This window comes from Orycteropus afer, unplaced genomic scaffold, assembly GCF_000298275.1.
Source record: "Orycteropus afer afer isolate SDZICR_OR568_19922 unplaced genomic scaffold, OryAfe1.0 scaffold00495, whole genome shotgun sequence".
Classification (NCBI taxonomy): domain Eukaryota; kingdom Metazoa; phylum Chordata; class Mammalia; order Tubulidentata; family Orycteropodidae; genus Orycteropus; species Orycteropus afer.
The window spans coordinates 519,139-540,330 of NW_006922082.1; the positions used below are offsets into that span (position 1 = coordinate 519,139).

General features: G+C 48.7%; 1 protein-coding gene across 1 annotated transcript; it reads right to left on the reverse strand.

The window, feature by feature from the left end:
• Nucleotides 1–18,263: 18,263 nt before the first annotated feature.
• Nucleotides 18,264–18,748, reverse strand: PPY (pancreatic polypeptide). The gene is made up of 2 exons (XM_007955262.2): nucleotides 18,558–18,748; nucleotides 18,264–18,339 (listed from the first exon to the last, which is right to left on the reverse strand). Exons 1-2 carry the CDS (start codon nucleotides 18,746–18,748, stop codon nucleotides 18,264–18,266), a joined length of 267 nt encoding a protein of 88 aa, XP_007953453.2.
• Nucleotides 18,749–21,192: the final 2,444 nt, after the last annotated feature.

Below are 21,192 nucleotides of genomic sequence, written 5' to 3' on the forward strand. Positions count from 1 at the left end.
TTGCAATTATCACCCCATAGCAACCCACAGCAAACCTTCCATTCCACTTGGGATCCCCCAGACAAGGTGGGACAGCAGATTCTAGTCCACTTGGGGAGGTGGAGCCCAACTTATGATCCTTACAGGCTGCTTCCCCCCATTAGTCAATCAACAAAAATCTTTCTGATGAGGACTTTGCAGAATAACAGCTCCTGAGATCTGTTCAAGGCTGTACAATTGAAGAATTGTCTGATTCTCACAACAGCCCTGTGAGGTTACAGAGTGGGGGAAAAACATTTCTTGAGCTCCAATACTGTTCAAAGGAGCCCTGATGTCTCAATGGTTAAGTGTTCGACTGCTAACCTTAAAGTGGTTTGTTTGAACCCACTAGGAACTCTGAGAGAGAATGATGTGGCATTTTGCTTCTGTAAAGGTTACAGTCTTGGGAATCCTATGGGACAGTTCTATTCTGTCCTATTGGTCAGAATTGACTTACAGAAATGGGTTGTTGATGTTGTTAGTTAGCTAGTTCTGTTCCAGACACTGTGCCAGCTTCAGTGACACCAAGACAGCTAGAGAAGGGCCCTGATATCTTGGAGCTCGCATTATGGGGTGGAGTGTTGGGGAGGGGTCACACAGACACAGAGAGCATTTTCTCTGTGGTAGAATAGATTGTCATAAGAGATGTGCAGTGAGTGTTCCCCAAAGGAATGGAGGTGCTACTAGTGAGGAATGGGGTAGCTGGGAAGGGAAGCAGCTTTGAGAGGGTCCACAAGGCATCCCATGGCTGTCAGGGGCTGGCCCCAGTTGGATGGGATTGACTCCTCCCTCTCTGCGTCTGTAAATCTCCATCTCCCTCCTGCTTCCGCCTCAGAAGTCACAAGGGTGCAGGCCGAGTCTCTGCCTCCCCTAAAATTAGAATTATTTTCTGGTGGAGGTTCAGCCAGGGCTCTGGGAGTCAGGGCACAGAGAGAAGTAAAATTCAAGAGTAGATGTTTTGGCTTCGCAGCAGATGCTGCCCTTTGAATGATGTTACACTTTAGGTAATGGCCAGCAGGGGCCGCCAACAGCTATTCCGAGTCTGTCTACGCCTATCCTCTCAGCCTGAGACTTGTTCTGAAAACCTTTTCTATTGGCTACTAAAAGAAATTTGTTGTTGTTGTTTGCCGTCGAGTCGGCCCCGACTCATAGCGACCCCTCCTTGGGTTTCCGAGGCAGTATCACTACGGAAGTAGGATTGCCCAACCTTCCTTCCGAGGAGTGGCTGGTGGGTTTGAACCGCCAGCCTTCTGGTGAGCTCTGGTAGTATAGTGGCTAAGGCACTTGACTGCTAACCAGAAGGCTGGCGGTTCAAACCCACCAGCCACTCCTCGGAAGGAAGGTTGGGCAATCCTACTTCCGTAGTGATACTGCCTCGGAAACCCAAGGAGGGGTCGCTATGAGTCAGGGCTGACTCGACGGCATATAACAACAACTAAAAGAAAAAGGAAAAATCAAACTGGTTGGCAGGTAGTGGATTCTGATGGTCACCTGATGTGTTACAAAGTAGAACTGAGCTCCACAAGGTTTTCTTAGCTGTAATCTTTACAGAAGTAGATCACCAGAACTTTCTTGCATGGCACCACTGGGTGGGTTTGAACCACCAACCGTTATAAGTCAGTTGAATGCAGATCATTTGAGCCATCCAGGGACTTTTCTAGTCCCTCTCAGTAAAGAAAAGTTTGGAGTCACAATAGAACCTACTGAAATAAAAAGGATAATAATAGAATGCCATGAAGAATGTTCTCCAACAAATTTGAAAACCCAGAAACACTTAGGTTCATCATAAAACTTCACCAAAAGAGTTAAAAGAGAACCTACAGATTGAGAAAAAATGTTTGGCAGTGACATATCAGACAAGAGACTAATATCTAAAAGGTATAGAAAATTTCACCACCTCAACATCAAAAAGACAAACAATCCAATTAAAAATGGCCAGAGGATGTGAACAGACACTTCACTAAAGAAGACATTCAGGTGGTTAACAAACACATGAAGAAATGCTCCCAATCATTAGTTACTAGAGAGATGCAAATCAAAACAACAATGAGATACCATCTCACCCCAGCATTATCAGCAGAGTTCAAAAAAAAAAAAAACAATGCTGGTGAGGGTGGGGAGAGACTGGAACCCTCATACACTGTTGGTGGGACTGTAAAATGGTACAGCCATTGTGGAAAATGGTACGGCACTTCCTTAAGAAATTGGAAATAGAAATGCCATATAATCCAGCAATCCCACTAAGTAAATATCCTAAGAAATAAGAGCTGTGACATGAACAGATATATGCACACCCATGTTAATCACAGCACTATTCACTATAGCAAAAAGATGGAAACAACCTCAGTGCATATCAACAGATGAATGGATAAACAGACTATGGTGCATACATACTGTAAAAGGTTAAGAAAAGGTTTGCATGGAGGAAGAATCAGTCTTTGAAAGTTACCAGGGGTAGGAGGAGAAGGAAGGGTAATCACTAACTAGAGGGTAAACAGTATTAACCTGAGTTACAACATACAATACCTGTGAGGTCAACACAAAATGATCAAGGCAGTGGAAGACACAGGGAGGAGCATAAGCATTTACGGCAACAAAGGTGAATACTGTTGCATACACAATCCCGCAATAATAGTACTAACAATAAGCTATGAGTGGGTATGTAAATAGACACTCAAGCTGAACAGAGACGGGAAAGTGAATGGGCCTACACCCGTGAATAGGTCTGACATATATTTTTAAGTGCTGCAATATACCTATGAATGTAGTAAAGCATACAGGGAGCAAAGTTATGAAAACTTTTTAGTCATATTCAAACACCTTGAGGGAATGAGTCACTGGGCATGGAGGGTCAAGATTATAGTCTGAGGGACACTAAAGTCAATTGGTATACTCCACAAAGACAGTGTTCTACATCCTACTTTGGTGAATAGAGACTCCAGGTCTTAAAAGCTTGTGAGCAGCCATCTAAGGTACAACTATTGGTCTCTCCGCACCTGGAACAAAGAAGTGAAGATCAAAGATGCAGGGAAACAATTACTCCAAAGAACTAATGGCCCATGTGAACTCTAGCCTCCAGCCTGAAACCAGAACTAAATGTTGCCAGCTACCACTGTTAACCATTCTGAAAGGGATCACAATAGGAGGTCCTGGATAGAGTGGGAGAAAAATGTGAAATAAAATTTAAAATCATAGAAAAGACCAGGCTTAGTAGGTGGATGAAGACTGGAGGATCCCCGAGATTATGGCCCTCAGACACCCTTAAAACAGGGAAATGAACTCAACTCCTGTGGCTCAACTTTCAGTCAAACAATAGACAAGCCTATAAAATGGACAGTGATACCAGGAGGGTATGCACTGATTAGAACAATCTACCGTATGAGATTAAGAAGGCAGCATTTGCCCAGAGCTAGGAAAATGGGAGGGGGTGGGAAGAAAGGACAAAGGGAAGAGGTGGGAGCCAGGAGGAAGTGGGAAGAGTGCTACTGCACTGTGGGGACTGCAGTAAATGTCACAAAACAGAATGTGTATGGATTGTTGAATGGCAAACCAGTTTGCTCTGTAATCACCCAAATCACAATTAAAATTTTTTTTTTTTTTTTAGTTTGGAGTCAATATATGTATATTTATTTATTAATTCTTATATCTGTGCTATTGAAGGTAGGTTAGAAATGTAGGTTAGAAATTATTAACGAAAAAAAATTAAAAGATTAGATTTAAAAAAAACTATAAATACAACCTACAATATTTTATGCCCTACCCCAAATAATCAGGAGCTCCGGTGGCCTAGTGCCTAAGGCATTTGACTGCTAACCAGAAGGCTGGCGGTTCAAACCCACCAGCCACTCCTCGGAAGGAAGATGGGGCAATCTACTTCCGTAGTGATACTGCCTCGGAAACCCAAGGAGGGGTCACTATGAGTTGGGTCCGACTCGATGGCAAACAACAACAACAACCCCAAATGATCACCTTGCACACCCCTAAGGACTGGGAGCTCTGGTGGTTAAGGTATTTGGCTGTTAATCAAAAGATCAGTGGTTCAAACCCACCAGCTGCTCCACAGAAGAAAGATGAGGCAGTCCGCTAAAGATTTACAGCCTTGGAAACACAAAGGGTCACTTTAAGTCCAAAACAACTCAATAGCAGTGAGAGAAGGACAGTGAACCCTCACCACTGTTCTAAAGAAAAAGTTGCAGTACCCAGAATCCCAGCCTTAAAGAGACATCCAGAAAGGGAGCTTTGCCTCCCTTTCAAGACTAAACCAAAGCCAGCCAAGAAGACCAAGTGCCTCAGCTCCCTGCTCTGCTCAAAACCTCAGAAAAAAGCCTGGAATGCCCTCCCACCACCATCACCACCCTGCCACACATCAGCATGTCCTGCACTGTGTGCAGGGGAGAGACCCAAAACCTCTCCCTCCAGCAGCTTCCTTCCCCCCGCCCCCACCCCACCCTGCCTCCCTGCTTTGCTCTACCACAATCCCATGGGGTGGGAAGTTCTAGAGCCAGACAATGCTGGTTGAATTCCTGGCCTGGTTGAATGCCTGTCCTTAGGTGGGTTACATAACCTCTCTGAGCCTCAATTCCTCATCTGTACAACAGAATTGACAACCTCCACCTTGGGGAGGGTTAAGGGCAAGGGCAGATGTAGAGTGGGGGCCACAGTGCCAGGCACACAGAAGATGCTCTGTAACTGAGCTGCTTTTCTGGGACCAAGTCTGGACAGGCACTACATAGGTGGGTGGTTAGCCCTTCTCTCTGGTTATCTGATGTTCCCACGACTGACCTCATGTCCTCCAGGGCTTCTGGAGTTCCAGATTTCTGGTACAGACAGCATGTCCCTTCCCACTGCCCACATGCCCTTTAATGGCACTTTGCCTGGTGCCATCTATGCCACCCACTTCTCCCACTTATGTGTCAAGGGTTTTAATGTGAGCACCACATGAGGGGGCCAGGAACAGGCAGCCCACCACCTGAGTGTGGCCGTGCCAGGTGGGCAAAGTGGGCCTCAGGGATAGAGCCAAAGGATGGAGAAGAGCTTGCAAAAGTCAGTGATGACCCGTGGTAGGGGGAAGGAAATCCTATTACTATTCCCAATAACCCAATATCCCTTACTGGAGATCCCCACAAGCCAACTATGCCTTGGAGCATAGGGACCTTGAACAGAGCAGTGATAAGGAGGAGCAAAGGTGGAGGAGTGGAGAACAAATGGGGTAGGGGTCCAAAGTGGCAAGCTAACATCCTGAGGAAGAGATGAGGCCCTTGAGTTGCTGTTTGGACACAAGAAGGGAAGAGTGAAGAATATCCCTACCTGAAGGGTGACCTAGAGCAGGGGCTGCAAGTCCATGCTCACAACACACACACACAATCGCCCCTCCCATCTTCTCTGGGCCAAGGGAACACTTATAGATGGAGCTGAGGCTGAGACAGAAGGGAAGAGGCCAGAGGTTGAGTTTTCTCTGTTGTAACATGGAGAGGGATGGCATCTATCTCACAGGTTCTGTAAAGGCTGAATGGATAACTTATATAAGTGCTTTGTGAGTCAGTGGGGGAAAGAAAGGTCAGGATAGGATAAGAGTTTAGACGATGACTGAACTTTGGAGCTAAGGCCCCGAGACTAGTATGCCTGGTCCAAAATCACCCAGGTCTCCTAGGTCCAGTTCCTGGCCACAGCCCTTCCCAGGAATACAGAAAGTCCCAAGCCCCAGAGCCATTCTCTGCCCAGCCCCTCTTTTACCACCCAACAAGTCTTCCCCCCCCCCCAGCCCTTCTTGGCACCAGCTGCTCAGCTCCAATCCCCACTCTAGCCACCCTGGGCCCATCCTAGGCACCTCTCCTCTCTGAGGTACCCAGGGATAAAGTGAGGGAGGACCTCCTGCCAGTCTCCTGCCATCCTACCCAGGCTCCAAGCCCTCTGGCTTCTCCACACCTAGCTGCCTGTCCTGAGGTGCAGGGAACAGGAGGGACTTTAGGAGGAAGAGATGCCCCTCATTGCCTGTGCTCTCCCTTCTTCCCCAGACCACAGCTCTTTTCCAGGCCAGAGCCACTGGGGCAGGAGCTTGGGCTGTCCTACTCCCACCCCCATCAGTACAGAGTATGGGAGGCTCCACCGTTACCCAAAGAAGACTGACAGGTGTGGGTCCTGCTCACCATCAGACACCCCCATGGACAGTAGACCTCAGGGGGTCTTTGTTGGCAGTGGAGCATGGCCAATGCTTATGAAAGGAACATCCAGGCATTCTCTCTTCTGGTAGTTCACCTACTCCACCCAAAAGACCAGCACTGGTGGTATCCTCCTAAGAGCTCTGGGGAGGAGAAATTGGATGGAATTAGGAGAAATGGAGAAAATCTTTCCACTGGAACTGGAACCTGTGCCTAGTCAATTTACTCCACTGGTAAGATTTGCATTCAAGTTTCAAAAGGTTTATTCCTAATTCAAAGTTTTCTCCTGCAGTTGTGGGAGACAAGGCTCTGTGCTCTAAACATGTGCACTGAGCTGCCACTACTGAGCACTTGGACCTCAGTGTACTGGTCTCTTCACATGGGTTAATTTATTCAATCCTCATAACAGCTTTATAAGATAGAGAATATTAATACCCCATTTTACAGATGAAGAAACTGAAGCACAGAAGGATTAAGTCACTTGCCCCAAGGCATGATACTTGTAAGTGGTAGAGCCAGGATGAGACCTCAGGCCATCTGCTGCAGGCTCCAGGTAGATGCTGCACCTCCCACATAGGTACCATTGTTACCTTCATCTTGTAGCTGAAGAAGCTGAAGGCCAAGGAGGTAAATGATTTGTCCAGGATCACACAGCAAGAAAGTGACAGAACTAGACTTAGGTCTGGAGAGTTGAGAGATTTGCTTAGTTTTCCATCAATTTTTCTTCAGTTTACAAAAAAGATGATCATTCACAAAAGGGACTAAATTTAGCCCACTGCTGTCCAGTCCATTCCAATTTACAGCAACCCTCTAGGACAGAGGGAGCTTTTGGTTTTGGTTACCCCAGAGGGTCTCCAAAGCTGTAATCTTTACTAATCTTTATGGGAGCAGGCCTTCGTAACTGAATTTAAATATTTAAATTTTACTTAATTTAAGATTATGCATATAATTACCAACATTTAAAAAAAAAAAAAAAAAACTAGAAACAATTTGTGGTCTTTCTTGCTAATCTTTCACTGTTATCCATCTCCGTTTAATCTAATCTTGAATTTGTCTAGATTTGATTAAAGTATTTTAACTAAATTGCTCTAAATCTTTTATTAACTTGAGCATCAGATGCTGGGCTCAAGGACAGTTTAGCATCACTTACCAACACCATCAGGGACTCCCTAAGGCAAAAGCTTTCTGGCTGTCAAGCCATTTTCCTCCTCCAGCAGAGACATTTACAAAGTTAATGCCAAACTCTAGTGTTTGGCTAAGCATCCTCTCAGAGATGTTCCCATTTGGAAGAAAGAAGAGAACTGGGAACAAGGCACATTAAGCATTTGTTAGTTTGTAACACAATGTGGAGAACAGCCCTAGTGGTGCAGTGGTTAAGTGCTCAGCTGCTGAGAGATTGGTGGTTCGAACCTAGCAGCAGCTCCCAAGAAGAAAGATGTAGATTATAGCCTTGGAAACCTGATGGGGCAGTTCTGCTCTGTCCTACAGGGTTGCTATGAGTCAGAATCGATTCAACGGCAATGAGTTTGTTTTGTTGTTGTTTGACATAACATGGGGAACCCATAACTGAGCTGTCTTCCAGCTCCTCCTTGGTCTTGGGGTCACAGGACAGGAAGGAGCCCCTCTGTCATGAAAGCTGCCATGAGAATGGCTCCTCCTCCTCCCTACCATTCCCTGCACAGGCCTCAGGCACAGAGCTGCTAGGGAACCTCACTGCTGCTCACCTTGACAGATGAGTCAGAACTCGCCTCCCATCAGCCTCCAATGTGGTCCAGGGTGTGGAGTTCTGGAGGAACAGTGGTCTGTGTTATTTGATAAAAAGATGTAAATGTCATGTTAAGGAATTAAATAGCTTACTTAATGAGTCCCTGTTACCAAAACCCAAACCCACTGCTATTGAGTCGATTCCGACTCATAGCAACCCGTTAGGACAGAGTAGAATTACCCCATCAGGTGTTCAAGGCTGTAAATCTTTACAGAAGCAAACTGCGTCATCTTTCTCCCACAGAGCAGCTGGTGGGTTTGAACTGCTGACCTGTTGGTCAGCTTTTGAATGCTTTAACCACTGTACCACCAGAGCTCCTTGAGCCCTTGTAAATAGGCATTAAATATTGAAATGACAAGAGTGAAAATAATTTAAATCTTACACTGAGGCTGGGAGAGAGACATGGGTCTGTAAATTACTGGTATCTTGTTTTTCAGGTTTTGAATTTTGGCGAACTGGTTCATCACTGTGGTCAGGCCCAGGCAAGGTACCAGTAAGTGTGTGGAATGGATGGGGCAGTGACTATGGAAAGTAGTCTGGCAGCTGCTCCAAAGGTTAAAAGCAGAATTACTGTGTGGCCCAGTGATTCTACCCCTAGGTCTGTAACCAAGAGAAGTGAACAGATACATCCACACAGAAACCTGCGCAGGACTGCTCATAGCAACATTATTCATGATAGCCACAACTTGGAAACCACCCTGAGTATTGCATTCTTCAAAAAAAAAAAATCTTTATAAGACCAAATGGTCAACAGCTATAAGCAAAGATGAGAAGGTTGAAGGGCAGGGAGTTTAAGTGAATGAGAGTGAAACCACCATGACAGAAATCATGAGACTGTTGACCCGATGTGAAGAATGTAACCTATGTCTCAGATCTTTATATCTAGAAACTGTGAAATGGGAACAGGTTTTGCTGTGCGCACTGTCACCAAAAATACATTACAGACACGATGATCAGGGACACTGGTCACATTCTTCACAATTTGTTAACATATGGAAACAATCCAAATGTCCCCCAACAGACTGACAGATAAACAGAATGTGGTCTATCCACACAACAGAGTATTATCTGGTAATAACAAATGAAGTACTAATACATACCAAAACATGGGTAAACCTTGAAAACATTAAGTGAAAAAGCCAGACACAAAGGACCACCAAAAAAAAAAAAAAAAAAACCACTGCCATTGAGTCCATTCGACTCATAGTACCCCTTCTTGGGTTTCCAAGGCAGTATCTCCATAGAAATAGACTGCCCAATCTTCCTTCCAAGGAGTGGCTGGTGGGTTTGAACCGCTAGCCTTCTGGTTAGCAGTCAGATGCCTTAGGCACTACACCACCAGAGCTCCCCTACAAAGGACCACATATTGTATAACTGCATTTGTATGAAATGCCCAGAACAGGCAAATACACAGTGACAGCAAGTAGATTACTGATTGCCTACCAGCCACTCCTCGGAAGGAAGACTGGGCAATCTGCTTCCATAGAGATACTGCCTCGCCAACCCAAGGAAGGGACCGACTCGATGGCAGTGAGTTTGGTTTGGTTTTGGTTTTGGGGGAGATAAGAGGGTGGGGGTGACTGTTAAGTGTAGGGTTTCTTTTTGGGGTGATGAAAATGTTCTAAAATTTACTTGGTGTGAGCTACACAGCTCTGAATGTACTGAAACCACTAAGCTGTACCCTTTAAATGAATGAATTATACTGTGTGTGAATTACATCTCAATAAAGCTGTTACCAAAAAAAAAAAAAAAAAGGGGGGGGGTGGTGGGAATGGAAGGGAAGCTGCTGGCAAAGGGGACTTTGTTGCATTCACTAGTGTGAACCCAGTGCCTGGAGCAGTGTCTGCAAGTAACAGACAATAAATACCAGGCTCCATAAATACCTTGCAATAAGTCTGTCAAGTGACACCTGGAACTGGAGCAGGCCCCTGAGGGCTCCCCGTCTGGGATTTCCAACTACTCCCCTCTGCAAAGACAGGAGCTGTTTTTAGAGGACCTGTACCCCCCACCCAGCTTTGGGGAGAATCCAGGGATAAGCCCCAGCCGGGATCAGATGGGGCCTGTGACCTGGGAAAAAGGGGCAGCCAACTGAAGGGGAACAGGCTGGGATACCAAGGAGATTGCGCCTCTGGTCCCAGGCCTTAGAACAGCCCCTCCAGCCTCCCAAGGACTAACCTAAATTGAACTGCTTGAAGTAGAAGGTTTGGGGCTATACCTCTGAGACCTCAGGGATAGGAGATGAGACCCAGGCCTATCTCCTTTGGAAGGGGCCCCCAGGGTTGTAGGGAGGGGTACTGGGCACTCAGACTCCAGCTCAAGCATGAAGAACCAGGCTGAGGTACTATCCCCTCCTTTCTCTCTATGGCTGTCCCCTGACAGCTTCAGCCTCAGCCAGAGGTGACCTGCCCTGCCCTCCTTCGTCCCCCTCAGACCTCAGTGCAGTGAGGTAAAAATCCAGGCCCTGGTTTTGTGTCTTCTGTTTCCCAGGCAAGACAGTCAACCAGCCCCAGGACCTAGAAAGTGAGGAAGGCACTGTTCCCTCTCCCCCACAAGAGTCTGGTACCAAGTCAGATTTCTACATAACCTGGCCGAATACTTCATGAATGCCATTACAGACACAGGAATGGAACAAGAGCCATGGAGCCCAGAGGTAGATAGGAAGGGACTGGGAGGTTTCATTGAAGAGAAATGGGTAGGATCCCGGGGTGGGATTCTGCCAGGCAGGGTACAAGAAGGCCATTCCAGATGGAAAGAAAAGCAATAGCAAAAGTTACGGGAGGAAAGAGCATGACAACTCAGGATGCCTCTGGAATCTAAAGAAGGAGGGCCGTTGCATCCATGATGGAGGAAGAGCAGGAGACAGGGCTAAAGAGAACAGGTTGAAATGCAAACCCTCCACACAGGTAACAGTAAGCAATTGGTGGTACTTCCTCCTGAGACAATACTGCTACTCAGCAAAACCATACAACACTAGTTGCTATCCAGTCAGCTCTAGCTCATGGTGACCCCAACACGTTGCACAGTAGAACTGTGTCCCAGAGTGTCTTCAAGGCTAGGACCCTTCAAAAGCAAATCAACAGGCCTTTCTTCCAAGGACCTATCGGTGAATTCAACCCTCCAGCCTCTCAACTGGGTCCGTAGTCTGTTTGGCCACCCAAGGGCTCCAAAACCAAAAAAACAAACTCACTGCCATCGAGTCAATCTTGACTCATAGCAACCCCCATTGGGTTTCCGAGACAGTAAATCTTTACCCAAGTAGATTGCCCAGTCTTCCTTCTGCAAAGTGGCTGGTGGGTTTGAACTGCCAACCTTCTGGTTAGCAGTCAGATGCCTTAGGCACTATGCCACCAGAGCTCCTTCTCAGCAATAAAAAGGAACAAATAGAGAGGAATCTCAAAAACATGATGTTGAGTGAAAGAAGCCAGACAGGAAGAGAACATACTGTTTGGTTCCATTTATATGAAGTTCTAGAGTGTTAGAGATCAAATCAATAGTTGCCTGGGGCCAGACTGACTGGAAAAGGGCACGAAGGAACTTTCTTGGATGATGGAAAAGTTTGTATCTTGACTATGGGGGTGGTTTACTTATCGGCAAAACTTACCAAACTATACACTTAAAAGGGGTGAATTTTACTGCATGTAAATTATACTTCCATAAAGTTTATTTTAAAAGTTTTCTAAAAAAAGGCTGAGGTCAAATTTTTAAGGATTTTAGAAATCATGCTCAGAACACTGATCTATGGGTGGACAGATAGGTGGACAGGCTGAACGATTAGGTATGTCCATTGTGGTAGTTAAATTTGTATGTCAGCTTGGCTGGACCTGGTTGAGTGGCTGGGCAGCTGGTGGTAGTTATTCCCCATGATGAGACCGGCAATCAGCTCCATAGTGGGATCTACCACAAGCAGCTGAGTAGCTGCCTTTGGGACGTGGTCTGCTTCCTGTATTTAAGAAGAAGCCTTGGGGACAGTCTCTAGCTTATGGCATGCTTGGACCCTGCATGTAGCTGTGTCGTTTGTTCAGCAGCCTGCCATGCTCTGCTGACCTTGGGACTTAAAATAGACTTGAATTAACCTACCGTGTGGTTTGGTAAAATTGGGATTGTGCCATTTTATTGGTCGACCTTGGGCTTGCTAGCCTCAGCAGCCAGTAGCTGCCTGAGTGAAGAGATGCCTCTAGCTTCAGTGGGCCGGAAGCAAGAGGCAGAACAGAAGCTCAAGGTCAAGAGGCTTTCACACAGCCCTTAGAGCCTGGCACTTGGAACTCGGTCTTCTAGCCTCCCAAACTATAAGAGAATAAACTCTTATTTGTTTAGTCATCCCATTTGTGGTACATTCTTGTCAGAGTGGCACTAGGTAACCAGAACATCCATGCAGGAGAGAGTGTGCCCATGACCATGTATAGGGTTGGCAGACCCTATATGTTTCTATGACATATAGAACATATATCTTGTATGTTTCTACAAGTGTATTTGTATGTTCTGTAAGAATTTCCATGTATATAGTAGAGCTGACAAGGGACAAGGTTGTAGTTACTTCTTGGCTACAGCCAGCTACCCAGAGGGAGCAAGTAATTGGACCTGTGGGCTCAGGACCATGGTCGCAGGGGACATCAAGCTTAACTGGCATAACATACTACACAAAAATATCCTACTTTGGTGAGTAGCGACTAGGATGTTAAAAGCTTGCAAGTGGCCATCTAGATGCAACGAGCAGTTGCTCCTCATCCAGAGCAAAGAAGAATGAAGAAAAACAAAGACACAGAGAAACAATTAGTCCTAGTGACTGGTACACCATGTGATCCTCAGCCTATGTGACTATGAGACCAGAAGGACTAGATGATGCCCATCTACCACTGTTAACCACTCGGGGGGAGATCTGTGTAGGAGACCCTGGATAGAGAGGGAGAGCAATGTGGAACAAAACTCAAAATCATTTAAAAAAAGGGAGCAGGTTTGCTGGTCTGATAGAGCCTGCTGGAGCCCCCTGAGACTATGGCCCCTAGCTGCTCTTCAGGTCTGGAACTGAACCTACTCCTGTGGCTTCCAGCCAAACAAAAGACAGGCATAAGAGCTGAACATTTATATTAGGTAGACACACTCCTTGGAGGAAACAATCATGGGAGAATAGAAGGGCTGTGTTTGCACAGGGAGACAGCTGGGCGGGGGGCAGGAGTACATGGGAGGGAAGGACACAGGGAAGAGGTGGCTATGAGGAGGAAGTAGGAGGAGAGCTGTTGCATTGTGGGAGATTAAAGTCAATGTCATGAGACAAAGTGTATGTGAGCTGCTGTATGGAAAATGAATTTACTCTGTAAACTTTCACCCAAATCACAATTAAAAAAAAAAAAAGTCATGCTCAGAAGTTTGGCCTTGATCCTGGAAGTAATGGAGGCCTATCAGTCAGGGTTTTTGTGGTTTGCTGAGACTCTGTGACCTGAGGCAACTCAAAGCCTTGAGTTCATCATTGAGCAGACCTCCCAGGCGGTTCCGCAGGTTGTCCATCCAAAGAAACAAAAAGTCAAGTTGATTCCCACTCATTGTGACCCCATGTGTTACAGACTATAACTGCTCCATAGGGTTTTCTTGGCTGTAATCTTAACAAATTCCTTGATTCATCCAGGAATGATTTATAACAGTGACAGTGAGGTTGGTACAGGACCAGGCAGTGTTTCATTCTGTTGTACATGGGGTTGCTATGGGTCGGAACTGACTTGACCGCACCTAACAACAACAATCTTAACAGAAGCAGATTGACAAGCCTTTCCTCTGAATACCACTGGGTGGGTTCAAACCACCAACCTTCAGGTTAGTGGTCAATTGCAGTTTGTGCCACCTTTGGGCAATCCCACTTCCATAGTGATACTGCCTCAGAAACCCAAGGAGGGGTTGCTATGAGTCGGGGCCAACTCGACGGCAAATAACAACAACAACAACAAGGGACCCTAGTGGTGCAGTAGTTAAGCGCTCAACTGCTAACTTTGCAGTTCGAATTCACCAGCCACTCCTGGGGAGAAAGATGAGGCAGTCTGCTTCCACAAAGATTACACCCTTGATGTAAATGTGGAAGCATTATGTTGGCAAATGTCTTGTGTATGTTTTTACTACAATAAAAGTTAAAAAAAAAGAAGACAGTTACAGCCTTGGAAACCCCATGGGGCAGTTCTACTCTGCCCTATAGGGTCACTATGAGTCGTAATCGAGTTGACTGCAACAGGTTTGGTTTTGTTTTGGTAGGGACCTGGCCATCCATCAGGGGCTCCAAAATCCCTGGGCAGGCTGGGAAAATCTTCTGGATGGCCAGTGAGGCCTACAGTCCTGAAGGCAAAAACCTCAACTTCACCCTCTCCCCATGCCAGCAGGTCTAGAGGCCAGTACTCTGATATCAGGCCCCACAGCAACCCTGTAGGGAAAGCAGGTATCCTGGTTCCAACCAGATGGGAAGAGGCATCTCATAGCCCCCCTCCCAACCCTGAGAAGAAGTGCTAGGGAAAGTATAACCTCCCCTCAGGCCCAGAGGCACTTCTTTCCTAGACTGTAGACTAGGAGCAAAAAGTTAACCCCCTCCCAAGTGCCTCTCCACCTCTGCCACCCACTCACCCCTCCAGGGCCCTGGCAGGGTCTGTGCCCTGGTCAGGATAGCTAGCAGCCCTAGCTCTGTACGCTGTGTGCTTCCACCCCCACCCTCCCTCTGTACTTAAGAGGCAAGAAGAGGAGCCCAAGCTGGGGGTGGAGCCTCAGAGAAAAGAGGGTCACAAATCCAAAGAAATATAAAGGGCCTTGGAGGTCCCAGCCAGAGACCCTTTGCGGAGCCATTCTGTAGCTGCCAAGCACCATGGTAATGTCTGGAGGCTAAGTCTTGGGCCCTGTCAGCCATATCCTCCAGGAGATTGGGGATGAAGCTAGCACCAAGGGCCCTCCACAGGCCCCCAAAGGGCATGGAGGAAGGAGGGTGGGGGAGCCCTCTCTGCCTGCCTGATGACCTGGAGCCAGGACTTCCTGCTCTGCTTGGAGCGCCTGGTCAAGACAGGATTAAGGGTCTCAGGGGCTCTGGGGTATTAATGGGCATCATATTGTGTGAATTGCTATGTGTGCCTTCTCTGCGCATCCCTGGGTGTGCATGCATGTGGGAACCCCAGGCTTGCATTCCTGTTTGCAACCATATTATTCATTCATTTTAACAGGTATTACTAAGCAACTGGGGAGCTCTGGTAGCATAGTGCCTAAGGCACTTGCCTGCTAACCAGAAGGCTGGTGGTTCAAACCCACCGGACACTCCTCGGAAGGAAGGTTGGGCAATCTACTTCCGTAGTGATACTGCCTTGGAAACCCAAGGAGGGGTCACTATGAGTTGGGTACGACTCGATGGCACATAGGAACAACACTAAGCACCTATGAAGTGTCAGCCACTGTTTTGGGTGCCTGTGATGCATCTTTGGGCAAAACAGACAAAGAGCCCAGCCTTTGTGGTGCTTACACTGAGGGAGGGGATGTCGCTAGGGAAGGATGCAAACAATAACTTTAATAAATAAGTACAGAATATAGTAGGTTAGAGGGTGATCAGTGAATGGGAGAAAAAGTGGAGCAGGGTAAGAGGATGGCCTGCAATTTTAAATAGGGGTAGCATCCATTTAGAAGGTGAATTTTGAGTTTATACCTGAAGAAAGTCGATATCTAGCGAAGAGTCTTCCAGGCAGGGAGAACAGCATGTTCCGCGTTCTGGAGGAACAAGGAGGCAGAGTGGCTGGAGTGGAGTGAGAGCAGGGGGAGTTGCGGGAGAGGTGCGGTTAGAGGGCAGACCACATGAGACCTTAGGTTTCAGTAACAGTTCTGTGTGTCCATCTCAGGATGCAACCCCCCGCGCCGTGTGTTCCCGTTTACGTGGGTGCTTTGTGTGCATCATTGTGCATGCTTAGGTGGGCACCATTCCACCTGGGTACGTGGGTGTCCCCCGTGGCGCTCGTGCACCTAAGTTATGTCCCAGGTAAGTTCCTCTACCTGAGTGTTTCCCAGGCGTCGCTAGACCGCCCCGCGGCTCTGTCCCGCCCTCTCCAGACTCCGGCTCTGCCTTACGCATGCGCATTGGTCCTGGTCTACCTGGTACCGCTTCTCCAGCGGCCCGAGGGCGCCCTAGGTGAGGATCTGCAATTGACAAGGCCCTACAGGCCCAGAGTCGCCCGATGGCTGACGAACTTTGGCCAGCTTAACAAGTACGTGGAGAAGCTCTTCAACAGCAGGTGGGTCAGCGGAGGGTGAGAGGGGGAAAGGAAGGAAGGGGTTAGGGGAGGAAACGGATCCCCCCCACACGCACGTGCACCGCGGCCCTGTGACCATTGCAAGGCGTGCCCCTCAGCTTGAAGTCTAAGAATACCAAGAAAGATGATAAAAACGTCGAGAAACCCACGAACACCACGAAGCCACCACCACCAAACGCCAAGGAACCCCAACCACCCATTCCTCTCTGGGCCCCAGGTAGGAGAGCCCAATCATCACCAGGACCAAGTCAGGGGCCTCGGAGCAAGTAGATTGATGGGAGGGAGAGGAAGCCCCACAGGGATACCAGGACCTCCCTCCTCCAGGCTGGGTCTTGACTCCACATTTCTGACCCAGGTCTCCCTGCAGCTAGCTGACCCCTTTTTATCCTCAGAGGTGGTGCCTCAACTCCCCACCCCCCAGTAAGAACAATAAAAACAAAACCTGTTGCTGGTGTGACTATTGTGGACATTGGCCTGGAGGGGACCTGCCCTCAAGTGGGAAAGGGGACCTGGAGTTCTTTCTGTGGGAGAAAAGACCTCAGCTGCCTGGGGGTCTTCCCTGCCTCCTCCGCCCCAACCCACCCACCTTCCTCACCTTCCTCACCTACCCCACAGTGGGGGTGGGGACTCTGAGCACAGAGAGAGCTGAGGTCAGAGAAGCAAGTTCCACCAACCTTTAGGGAACCTTGTTTGCCCCGAGCAAGATCCCAATTCCTGTCCCTGGGAAGTGTCTGCACTCTCCCTCGACTCACAACCCATCCCCTTAACCACCAGAGAAAATGTTAGGTTTTCAGTTTCTGTCATCTAAACTCAAGCTTTTTGCTGAAGCTGGCCCCCACTCAGACACCCCCTTGGATTTAAGAATCAGCTGAGCCATGCATTTGCATAGCAGTTGGGTCCTCTTGAGGCTTTTTAGGGTCTGGTTCCATATTCAGGGCATTTGCACACACCAGATAGAGCCAAGACTTGAGGAACAACACAACCATGGTATCATTGCCATGGAGTCAGCCTGCGGTGCTAAGCCCACCTCATTCACCAAACCCACAAGCCCCATCCCTTCAGGCAGAATAGGAGGGTAGGGGACAGAAGCCATCTCAGGAGCCAGGCTCTAATCCTCTGACTTCACTCAACCCTCCAGACCCTGCTATCTGCAGGGGCTCCATATTCCTGCCAGTCACTGTCCCCACCTCTGGCTGTGCTTCAGCCAGGCGCTATGCTGCCCATAAGCTATGCCCTGCTGAAAACAGCACATGGTGTGCTGAGACCTTTCAGGAGGAGGGCAGCTCTGATGCCACCAGAGTCATTGCTCTGAGCTGAGCCGTCTTCTTTGCCTCCATACCAAGGAGGCATACCAAGGACATGTTAGTATAAATTGGTACTTGCACCAGACAGTTTTAAAGGGAGGAGCCATAACCTTAGATAGGGAGGGCATAGAAAGACATTGGTAGGGGTCTGCTAGGGGCAGCGCTGTCATGGGGCTGATAATCTAGATTTAATCTTTAATAATCGAGCTGCTGAAATGGGAAGATTCAAGTTCAAGACTGCCGCTTCACTGATGGTGACCTTGGGGGAGGCCGCTGCCTCCCTCGGAGCCATCACTTGCCCTCTGAACTGGAGAGGTGCTCGGAATGGCTCTGACAATCCTGCAGATGCTCCGGATCATTTATACCCCCTTCTCCTCCTGGCTTTCTCTCACTCACGCTTGTGCACTTGGCCTGTCCTGACTCCACCAGGGATCTACAGAGACACACAGACAGGCTATGACTGATTTGCTTTATTTAGCCAGTTGGGGAGCAGGGAGCAAGCTTTGGCCAGAACCAAGGTGCAAAGTAGGGAGCTGGGCGGCGCTGCCCAGAGAGTCGGAGGAGGCAGGTGGTGGCTTTACAAGTCCATCGGGCTGAACACTCTGTAAAGAGAGGGCAGAACATGCGAGGTGGGTGCCTAGTCCTCAGAACAGCCCTGGGCCCCTGTTCTCCCCACCTTTTCGAGCCCGAATCCAGTCCTTCCTCCACCCCCACCCCCATTTCCACCCCGGCTTCAGCACCAAGCAGACAGTAAAGAGAATCAAACTTACCTGGAGGCAGCTGCATGAGGGGTGCCCCCCTGCAGGAAGTCCAGTGTGTCCTCCTTGTCTCTTTTCCCATACCTGGCAAGGGAAAGGCAGCTGCAGCACTGTGCCCAGGTGCCAGCTCACCTGCCTCATACCTGCCTCTAGCCACCATCCCATCCAGGAAGCATGGGCCCAGGCCTGGCTTCAGGAGAGATGCTTTTGTGCCCCAGAGCAGGCAGTCATGGAAGGGCTGGGATGTGGAGTGAGCCCAAGGTCCCAGGGCCTGGGATATCTTCCCTCTCTTACATACATACCTAGGTCTGGTCAGCATGTTGATATATCTGCGAAGCTCAGCTGCGTACTGGGCCATCTGCTCTGGGGTGGCGTTGTCCCCTGGGTACACTGGCTCCAGCGGTGCTCCCCAGGCTCCCTTCGGTGGCTGTAGCAACAGAGCCACACAGGTGGACAGAAGCAGCAGGGACAGGCAGCGGAATGCAGCAGCCATCTGAAAAGCAAGGGGGATGGGGCTTAGCCCAGAGTGCAGACTCCCAGTACCCAAGGACCAGGGCCCACCTGCCCAGCCCTTAGCCCATCACCCATTTCCCTACATGGGGGACAAGTACAGGAGCAAAGCCCACCCCACCTCCTATACACCACCCTGAGGATATGGACAGGCCTTCTGTGAGCAGCCCAGCTGGTGCCTAAGCCAAGTGAAAAATGTGGTAGAGAAGGTACCTGGGGGACCTGGGGCAGGAGGTACAGGACTCCTGACACCCAGGGTCTGATGGCTCTGAGAAGGCAGGTTGGGGAGGAATGGGAGGAAAGGGTGAAAAGCTGGCGGGAAGTTGGGGCACTCCGGCTCACACACAGGGTGGGGAGTCAAAGAATGAACTTGTGGACCAAGGACAGAAATCCATGGGCTTGTTGATCCAATGCTGCCCCCAGTACATCCCCCAGAGGGCCATGCTGACACAGGCCCTGGAAGAAACTATTGCCCATGTCATTCGAGGCAGACTGGCACAGTCTCACACACAGATCCCAGTCACTGACAAGGCCCCAGTCCCATGGTTCCACAGCCACAAGCTCCTTTCCTGCACACATACTCTGTTTTCTCCTCAGCAGACTGTTTTTCCAGCATGACAGTTTCATACAGATATACAGCCAGAGGCCCCCAACCCTGCAAAGCAAAAACTCCTTCCCACCAGCACAGGCCCAGCCCCAGCGGTCCCCACCAAGCCTGGCAGGCCAAGCCCCCTTACCCTGAGTCCTGGGCAAGCAGGCGCTGGACTGAACGGACACCTGCCTCAGGCCAGATGGGTCTCCCCTGCCCTTGACTGTGCCCCTTTATACTCTTGATCCCCCCCCCTCCACACACACACACATACACGGAGTCCCTGCCTCCTATCAGCCTCTCTCACTCCCAGCCCTCACCCTCTCTCCACCCCCTCCTCTGGTTTCCCTGGTACCTGTAGCACCAGGGCAGGAGGCAGGTGACGTGACTTGTTGTGGGGCTAACAGCATGATACTAGACCTTGATAAAGTCTCCTGTGGCTCCTATTCCTGATGCCCCTGCCTCCTTTAGGCACCAGAACAGACTTGGTTCAAGAAGGCTTGGGTTCTAGGACTTCAGGACACCCAAAAGATTCTGGTCCCAGGCCTCCAAAAGCCCCTTGTCCTCCCAAGGATTAAACCAAACCATCAAATGGATTCCCTGAGGGCAGAAAGTCAGAGCTGTACTTCTGAGACCTCAGAGATGAAGGTTGGAGACTCAGGTCTGCCTTTCCAATTTGGGATTAGAACAAGGTAGGAGCAAGTAGAGACCCTGGGTCCATAGGCAATGCAGAGAGGGGTGTGGACCCAGACAGAGAGAAGCCCAGCTGCCCGGTGTTTAGGATGGAGAATGATAAGTGAAGTACCTGATTTTAGGGGAAAGTGGCTGCTAATTTCTGGTTGCTCTTTCTCCTCCTCTCCAGACATTTCCAGCACCCCATTCCCAGGGGCGTGATAAAACTCAGCATCATTTATAAAACCTCAAAATTTCAAAATGCTCCCAACTCTGTCACCTCACTGAACCCCCACTTTACAGATGTGGAAACAGAGGCTCAGGACATTCAGCTAATCAGAGGGAGATCCAGGGTTTGAAACAAAGTTGAACTCCAAAACCTACACTTGTTGTTTCTGAGCGGAGCCATCAAAGTATAATTATAATTTCTCAATCTGGAGCTGAGAGATCTCAGAGAGGTGAAGACCCTTGCCCAAGATCACACAGCTGTCCAGGACTCAAATTCTGGCCTAGAATGCCAGCTTCACCAATCCCAATCCCCCAGTAGTCCCTCAATCTCTCTCCCTTGTTCAATGTCTCTTCCAGCTCCTCTCCCACCTCAGGCCCTGGAGCAGTAACTGGCTCTATATGAATGACCCATCAATGCCAGAGGAGGGAATAAAGGGGACCTCCCATTCCTGAGGTCCTGCTGTCCCAGATCAGAACACCAGTAACTATGTGTGGGTGGGTGGGGATATGTTTGGGCTAGAGGTCAGACAGGTGTAGGTCCATTGACCAGCTGTGTAAGCCTAGGTGAGTAATGTCGTTAACCCTTCTGAGCCTCCATTTTCCTCTCTGTGAAATGGTCGCTTCAGCCCAAATAAAGAAAGGCTCAGTAATAGTGTCCTGCCTTGTTCCTCTCAATTCTGATTTCTGATTGCAAGAACAACAATGATGTTTCACCAAAAACCAACATACATTCCACAAAGCAAATATAAAGGTCATTCTGTCTCAGTTCTGGCCCTTCTCTGGACCTTGGTTTCCCACCTTTTAAAACACAGGTGATGAACTAGTAGTGGCTGGTTCTAGGCAGAGCTCTAATGAAGCTGGCAGAGGCTGCAGTGTACCACCAGGGGGCGCTCCCACAGGACTGTTCCCCATTGAGATTTGCCCTGGCCACTGACCAC

Bases quoted from the DNA above. Each gene is read 5' to 3' on its own strand.
- PPY (XM_007955262.2), bottom strand. From the start codon at position 18,748: ATGGCTGCTGCATTCCGCTGCCTGTCCCTGCTGCTTCTGTCCACCTGT. The intron at 18,340-18,557 runs GTATGTATGTAA...TTCCCTTGCCAG, and splicing joins AACATGCTGACCAGACCTAG to GTATGGGAAAAGAGACAAGG.